Source organism: Mytilus californianus, unplaced genomic scaffold (assembly GCF_021869535.1).
Source record: "Mytilus californianus isolate M0D057914Y unplaced genomic scaffold, xbMytCali1.0.p SCAF_6, whole genome shotgun sequence".
Lineage (NCBI taxonomy): Eukaryota > Metazoa > Mollusca > Bivalvia > Mytilida > Mytilidae > Mytilus > Mytilus californianus.
This window is the reverse complement of record NW_026262712.1, coordinates 9,964,710-9,973,327: the sequence shown is the minus strand read 5'-3', so window position 1 is coordinate 9,973,327 and position 8,618 is coordinate 9,964,710. Positions and strand designations below refer to the sequence as shown.

At 33.1% G+C, this 8,618-nt stretch overlaps 1 protein-coding gene across 1 annotated transcript; it reads right to left on the bottom strand.

Moving 5' to 3' along the window:
- Positions 1-248: 248 nt before the first annotated feature.
- LOC127704366 (toll-like receptor 4) lies at positions 249-8,055 on the bottom strand. Its single transcript, XM_052208398.1, has 2 exons — positions 8,000-8,055; positions 249-3,331 (listed from the first exon to the last, which is right to left on the bottom strand). Exon 2 carries the CDS (start codon positions 3,310-3,312, stop codon positions 1,207-1,209), a length of 2,106 nt encoding a protein of 701 aa, XP_052064358.1. The 5' UTR covers positions 3,313-3,331; positions 8,000-8,055; the 3' UTR covers positions 249-1,206.
- Positions 8,056-8,618: the final 563 nt, after the last annotated feature.

Genomic DNA, 8,618 nt, shown 5'->3' with positions numbered 1-8,618 from the left:
ATATGTATTGGTAAATCAGACTCCATACGATATTAATATTTGCGGGTAAGAGCACGAATTAACTGGTATGCTTGAAACAACACTGTACGTATGAATTTTTACATACAATTTGAAGCAGAAATTGATTTCACAATCCTAAATAAAATGGAATTTATAATATGTACAAGAACTCAATGACTTTTGAAATATACATCGTTTTATTTGTTCGAAAATATTGAAACACAAATAACAATTTCGAAATAATGTACATAAAAAGTCAAAATGTCCAAAATTAGGGAACAATCACAGATCTGAGTGGTTTTTTTTTTCTTCTGTAAGATTTCTCGACAATATAAACGGGTGTGCAATTTCAAGAGAGTAGAGGTAAAGGCTATAAAACAAATCTGATAAATATTTGTAATGTTTCATGTTGAAGCGTCATTATTTTATAAATTTAAGGTGGTACCCAACACCTTGACTAATATTAATTTGGCTCGTTTAATTTTTATAAAATTTTGACAAAATGTTAACTTTGACCCTTTGACAAAAATATAAAAAATTCAAAAAATTTGAACCAACCACTTTATCAGAAAAATTTCATTGGTTATCTAGCAGTTTGACAAACACTAATTTTGATCATTGAGAAGCTTAATATTTCCTTAACAATACAACGTAGTTAAAACGTTTAGCTGATTTTTACAGAGTTATCTCCCTGTAGTGTTAGGTACCACCCTAACATTATCTTTTACCATAATAAAACTAATATTTATCTATAAGGCGCTCCGGGTAAATCAGGAACATATATATTGGATATATTGTTCCCAGGGTAAACCAGATCTAGATATTCATGTTTACACAAATATAAAAACATGTTCAATGTTTCATTCGAACAAACGTTGGTCCGAAAGAATAAAACAGGAATTACATATTTTTTTTTACGCACATGAAAATATATACATTTTGTAAGTAAATACACTAAACGAAAGAGTAAGATGAATTGAATATTTGAGCGAAAGTATTTTAAGGTTTATGTTCTCGGTCATCGAAAGGAGAAGAATTGATTTGATTTCGAAAAGTGCACGGTGTATAATCTCGAATAGACTAAGCTATATGTTATTAAACTTTGGTCGTTGAAGGATTTTATTGCAGGCATAATATCCTTCAAAGACCAAATTTTCATTTGATACTTAAACTCACACAATGAACACAAACTATTGTTTTGATAAACTATTCGATTGCTTGTTTGATATTCTCCCAAAACACAACTCTTTCGTTAGCGTCGCTTGGATATTCAATGTAAGACTGCTGTTGTACCACCTCCAGCATCACCAAAGGAAGATTTTTCGACGGAATATTTTCATAAAATACAAGAAATAAAATGTTCTGTCCTTCTCGCGAATAAATACTCTCCATTTTAGCCATGTTAAATTCAAACATGCAATAATATGAATCTAAAAAAGATTGAGTGACAATGCAGATTGTTTTGTTACTATCGTGTATTCCATTCGTTATATTTTGGGTGATATCTTCTCCAGCAACGAAGTCACGATGATGTATACACAGACTTAAATTTCTGTTTCCTTCTAATTCAGGAATGCATTCGTTTTTAACAAAAGCTGCTTCCTCGTCAGCATAGGAAATGAAAGCATTGTATTTGTAATCATTATTTTCTTCAATTTGTTTGTATCGCTTGTATCTATTTCTTGTCATATAGTACACATAACGCAACCTCCAACGATATCGGTATAACAATCCGCCCGATAGAATTAAAAGAGCAGTGACTATTGCCAAGGAAATACAAATTATCAAGACAGTGTACGTTTCACAGTCTTTTTTTAGCATGGACACAATATGTTGAAGTCGATTCAAAATCATAAAAGTTCCGTTTTCCGCTTTACATTTATATGAATGGATATCATTAAAAATACCATGGTTTTCGTGCATCCATTCAATAAATGCAAAGGACGCACAGCTACAATCTAAAATATTTTTTGACAAATCTATTTTTAGATTGGTCTTTTTAGCTATTCTTGAAATATTTTGCATTGTCATGACGTTGGAAAATTTCTTAATCTTGTTTTTCGATAAATCAAGAAATCTTAGCTTAACCATTTCCGAAATATCCGGAGTAAAATCTGTTAATGCGTTGTCACTGAGATTCATTGTTTGAACATTACAATGGCCATCAAACACCTGAAATAACAAAGCGTTTATACCGTTTTGTGATAGGTCAACGTTTTGCAATGCGATTGGTCCTGGAGTTTTGTAGCCACCCTTTTCTAACATTTTTCCCAACTGATTTTGTCTTAAATTCAACGTTAGCAGATCACGCATCTGAAAAACGACTAAGGTTAGAAAATTCTCCGAAAAATCTAAAATTTTAAGTGTGCTCGGTATATTTCCAGTAGTGCCTGTATGCGAACCTACAAAGACGTTTTTGTTCATATAAATTTCGGTAATACCACTATTTTTTAAATAATCAAACATATGGAAAGGGGGGTATGCTGTGTTATAAAATGTTTCTGACATATTTATCTTTTTTATTTTTGTCTCTTTAAAATCAAGTGCTAAAAATTTGAAGGAGGTAAAATCACATACAACTTTAGATATATCGAGATATTTGAAATTATTTAAGTGACAAAAAATACACCCCTTTCCAAACTGCGTTATTATGCACTCAGACAAATGTATTATTTCCAAGAAGGGTAAATATATAAACGTATTATTGTTGACCATTTCCAGTTTGCACTTCCCTGCCTTCAATAGTGTGAGGTGTGCAAGGTACGAAAACTCTTTCCCGAAGGCTATGCCTTCTGTTGATGAAATAAGATCAGTTTCCAAATTTCGTAAAGAATGAAGTTTTCGAATCATATCACCAGGTAGAATGTTTAGTATTTCTTGATGTTTCACATTTAATAACGTGAGCGATTGCAATGGATTTAATACAGTTGTATCAAACGACTCTTCGGTATAATTCAAGCGATTGGCTTCGAGCGAAAGTTTCTCTAATTTACCAAGCCCTATAAACGCATTTGCCTCTATACGTATCAGTTTATTATGTGACAAATCCAGCTCCAATAAATTTGTTAAATTTTCAAATGTGTCATTCTGCAGAAACTCAATATAGTTAGAATTTATATTGAGAATATCTGTTTCTGGTGGGAAGTTTGGTATATCTGTCATGTTAGCATTTGAGCAATCAACATGCCGCAAATGCTGATCAGTCCAACATCTGCACTTAGAGTTGAAAGAACATACTGTGTCATGCTGATCTATGGTTTGACAACGAAAGTGTGTGGTCAACAGCATTGCACAAAGAATTACCAATCCCATGCTTTGTTAAAAGAAATTGCTGTAAGAAAAAATATATTACATCAACTAGTTATAAAACAAAAATAAGATACATGCAGTTATTAATAGTTTATTTTTTAATGATATGACATTTCAGCATATTTTCTTTTAGTTTAAAATTTCTTTTGAATTGCGATTTGCAGATGTCATATGGCACGTTCTAGTGGAGAGAAAATAAAAAATTCAAAGACAATTTGAAATAAAGAAGGAAACATTGTCATAATATCTGCAATGAAATGCTCACAAATAGGAATATTCAACCAAAAATAACCTCTGAGCATTGTGACGTCATCAGCTGGAAAAGACGTCGTATATGACATTATACATTGCGGAAACGGAAATGAATTTTATGTCTGTGTAACTAGATATTGTGCGACTGGAAGGAAGAACTGCGCATGTGTGATACAGAGTCACGTGTCACAGAGATGGTAATGAAGGTTTTCATGCTAATATTGTAAAAGCATGCCCCGGAAATCTTTGAACCACCTTTTTGAGAATAGGAGTGCACTGAAAAATTTTCCGATACTTTTTCGTTTGGAAAGTTTTAGATGTGTAGAACATGTATATTTATCTTTATGTTTTTTTTAAGGTTTCAAAAGTACAAAAATTATAACAAAAATACCAAACTCTCAGGTAAATTCAAAAAGGGGATGTGCATAAAAAACTGATGAAATCCAACGTTATCAACCAACTGCACGAGTGAAAAACAACTGTTATATTCCTGACTTGGTACAGCCATATTCAAAAGAAAATGGTGCATTAAACCTGGTTTAATAGCTAGCTAAAGCCCCCACTTGTATAACAGATTTTTTTAGTTGTATTGACATAATTGGGCGAGTAACCCAAACAGACATGAAACTCTACACTAAAATTTACGACAAAAGAGACGATTTATCGTTCCCTATTGTTAATTTTCCTTTTTTGTACGGTGATGTTCCTTTGGCACCATCTTACGGTGTTTATATATCACAACTCGTTCGCTATGCCCGTGTCTGTTGTGCCTTTTAGAGTTCAATGAACGTAATCTATGTATTACTGGTAAATTATTAAATCAGGGATTTCGTTACAACAAATTACTTAAAACCTTTACTAAATTCTTTCATAGATATAAAGATTTGGTTTTGAAGTTTGAATGTACCTCATTTCAAACGAGATAGCACATTCTCATTTTTTACAGAGATGTTGTTTACCGCGCCCGAAAACTTAGAAACGATCAGGGTAAACTTATCGATCCTTTACATAAACTTAATCAAAAGGTTACCAAATTCATTTATGTGACAATGATGGGGATCCAGCAGCCAAAACTCTGTGAACATACATCACAGATATTCAACACAACTGACATAAAACTCAAACAAACATACAAATAATTTCAACAAAAACGCAAACAAAAAAATGTGTTGTAGTTGACACAGGCGCTTGGGTACAGAACTTGTACAATTTTTGCCCACCGTTATCACCGAACATTCAACCCTCTATTACCACACCAGACACTGAAAAAATTTGTGCAAAAAATACTTGGTGGAGTAAGAGAAAGTTTCAACTTCCATATTGGGTGCTTTCTCAAAGATTCACATTCTAAACCATTACCTTGTGTACCTTATGTGTGTGTCAAAAGGGAGCTGACAGCGTATAATTATTCAAACAGATTAAGTTTGATTTGTTGTAGAGTTAATGGCTATGTTGAAAAAAATGTCCACGCTATTTTTGGAGATGCCTTAAGAGCTTTGCTCTATATTTTCGGGAGTTTAAAAACGGCTTTTGTATGTTCTTGCGTTTTCAAGTTTTTATTTTAAAATTTTTGTGCTGCTGTTGCTACTGGAGGATTGAATATTGCTTCTGCTTCGGAATAGGATTTGTTAATTCTGTAACGAGTTTTGTTTGGTGCAATCGTGTTCATTTAACTCTTTTTATGATTTCGAACTTCTTTCAAATGCTGCCGCTGCTGGTACTGCTGCTGCTGCTGCTGCTGCTGCTCAAGGGTTGCATATTGTTTATGTTGCTGCTGTTTAAGGATTGGATTGTTTGAATGAAGGTCGACAACGAGTTTTTCTTATTTTTTTGAAGTAGTACAATTTTCAACAACAATGGCAAGTATTTGGACCTAGTTGGATCTCCCTTTATTTGCAAACATCAAGGCTGCTCCCGATGTTTTTTGTTGCTCAATACTGCTCATTGTCTGTTCCCGATATAAAGTTGCTCTTTATATTTTTTAAGATGCTCCAGGCCGTTCCAAATATTTTTCAGTTTGCTACAATATGCTCTCAATAGGTTTCTAGATAATTCAGATATTTTTGAAGACGATTCCAAGCTGCTCCTGATATTTTAACGAGTTACTCAAGACATATCCCGATATTTCTAGAGTTGCATCAAGATGTTCCCGATATTTTTCGAGTTGTTTCGGGCTCTTCTGATTATTAACTAATTGCTTCATGTTTATCGTCAGTTTATATGATGAGAGTTGAAAAACTCTGTTTGATATTCCTACGGTCTATTCCTTAATTTATATTCCCGACGAAATATAACTGTTTATCTCGGTTTTGACATGTAGTGTCGCCATAGCGATCCTTGAACCGGAAGAAATACTCAAACCAACCGGATTTACAGCAGCATTTAAAGCCTGAAACAACCAAAATAGTTAGATTGACACGAGTGGGGCAACCAAGTACCATTTTGAAATCAGCCTGATCCTATTCGAAAGTAAGAACAGCAGTGGCAGTTACAAAACCTCAACATTGTGACTCGAGTACCCAGAAGCCCTTTCGTAACAAAATCACAAAAAGGAAGAGAAAATATTTGTGCGATTTGCAAAAACAGCATAAACAGTAACTCTCAACATAATCATGACCACCTAAAACAACGCCTTCCTCTTGAACAAATACAAGAAAAGAAACATAGGAAAAACTAAATTGTCTCCCCTCGTAAACATGAAAAGGAAGGTACCTGATAAAGCCATCAGTTCCTTTTGGATACACAAATAAGGAAAAAAAAACAACGGCATTTACATTTGGACTCCCTCTGAGCACATATTAGAAAATAGCGATAAACATCAAGGATATTCAAAGTTAAGAACGCAGACGTGAATGTTACAATAAACCATTGAGTACCATAAGAGTAGCCATTGAAACGACGAAAACATGATAATAAGAATAAGAGAATGGTTTATCCTGATTGGTCTTTGTGTCCATCCAGTATTTATTATTACTATACATCTCGTTGAATGTCCCATATACCAAACGCAAAATGATATATTTGATTTTGTCATAAATGCACTAAAAATACTGTGACGTGTATGTTTAAATGAGGTAGTCAAGGAGGATAGGTAAAGATTGCGTAAAGAAAAGCAACGACAACCTACATTGGTTGGACTAAAAATATCTGAAAACCAACTTTCTTTAGTATTTATCTCGAAAAAAAACCTACTATTATCGTATATGGGAAAAAGGAAATGTAGTTTGCAATCAGAAAGCGCCTGAATTTGAATGTATTTGTGGCATTAACAGACTTCAGAAGACGGAGCTCATTTCTAGAATTCAAACTTACCCGTTACGTAACCGGACATGAGAATTGAAACCTCCGAGATAGAAATTATTCTCATGTGACATGATTGTGGCAGGACTGCAATTTTCCGTCAATGATGGTAATGTGCTATTATAGATCTCTAGGCATGAAGCCTAAATGTATTTGTTCATTAAGAAATTGAGTGATGGTGGCATGACTTTTGTCTGTCTTCAAATTTTTCACAATCTGTGTAAAATCAGATATTTAAGTATAAACTAAGCAATAAAAGGCCCTGACATGACACAATGTGGAATAGGATCCCAGTCCAGTACCCACGAATGAAGTCTCTTTATAAATCTACCATTTTTTAAATGGGATATTGTACCGAGATGAAAAATATGTAAAGATGCTTAAAATTGTAGTGTATCTAAAGGGTATTTATCAAACATTCAACTTCTGTTATATTTTTAAGTGATTCTGAAATGTATAAGGTGGATGAGTGTCCGAGTAAATGGTCCAAATTTTATTTTCGATTTTAACCGAGAAGTTAACAAAATAACCCCATTAATACTCAAAACAGTATTGCTCTCTTAAATGCTGGTCATGATCCTCTAAAAGTTTACCAAGAAACCATGAAGGGGCTACTAGTATGAGAAAGTAACTGAAATTTTGCAGTCTAATATTGGGAATAAAAAAATCTGCCCCTCAATTTGGATAAAATTGCACTGAATTATTGGGGGAAATAATTGGGTCCCCGTTCCATGTAAAACAATTCAAAAGAAGAACGAAGCCCTGATTTTTGTACATAACAACAAGCGAAAAAAAAATACAAAGCGAAACCAACTACACCAACTAAACTACATGCTCATAAATTAGGACAGGAACATATAGAATGCAGCGGTGTAAAAAAAATTCTCATTATTATCTTTCCTATTGAAATAATGCAATTGTTTCTGCTTCAATTTGTTAGTTGTATTTTCTTGATTGGTTGAATGATAATTGACATACACTGCTTAATGTTAAACGGCAGTTTAAAACAGTTTATCGTTATTCTGATTGATGGTTGTTCCAAACGTTACCGAATTAATTATGTGTAATCACTGTGATGTAAGCTTTGCAGGTAAACGAAAACGATAAAAAGCGTTCATGATAAATATAATTAACATACCTGGAATGTATCGATCTGAATTGGCTGTTAAGCCAAACTAATTGCAGCTTGATAATATGAAGCACAAGGAGGAAGTTTTAAAATTTAAAATAAAATTTATGTATGAATACGCATAATTATAAGGAACTATATACAAAAGATTTTATAATTTGCACAAAATCATTATAATTCATGAAAAATATTTCCGCATACCTTGTATTTTATTTCAACATGTACAATGAAGGCCAACTATATTGCACTAATAAATTTGACCGATTTATGAAACCAGTGGGAGATATTTTCTAGGTTAATTCAACAAACCACACCTTTTTGAAATGCAATGTTCAAATGATAGCTGTGCGATATCCGTTTTGTATATTAATGTTTTCTTTTGATATTTCAGACAAACCTGTATAGTTTGACACCCATGCAGTGCATTAATCTGATAGGGTTATTGCATAAATATAGAGGACTACTTTCAAAGCAGTGTGTCATCTCGCACCACCTTGCGAGTGTAATATAACACTGTGAGAGGAACGATATTCTAAAATATTCATGAAATTACTCTTTTATTATCTATTAATAGATATATCAAGTATTTATATTATTTGTTCAAATAAACTTGTGTTGTTGCAATGAA

Bases quoted from the DNA above. Each gene is read 5' to 3' on its own strand.
- LOC127704366 (XM_052208398.1), bottom strand. From the start codon at position 3,312: ATGGGATTGGTAATTCTTTGTGCAATGCTGTTGACCACACACTTTCGT.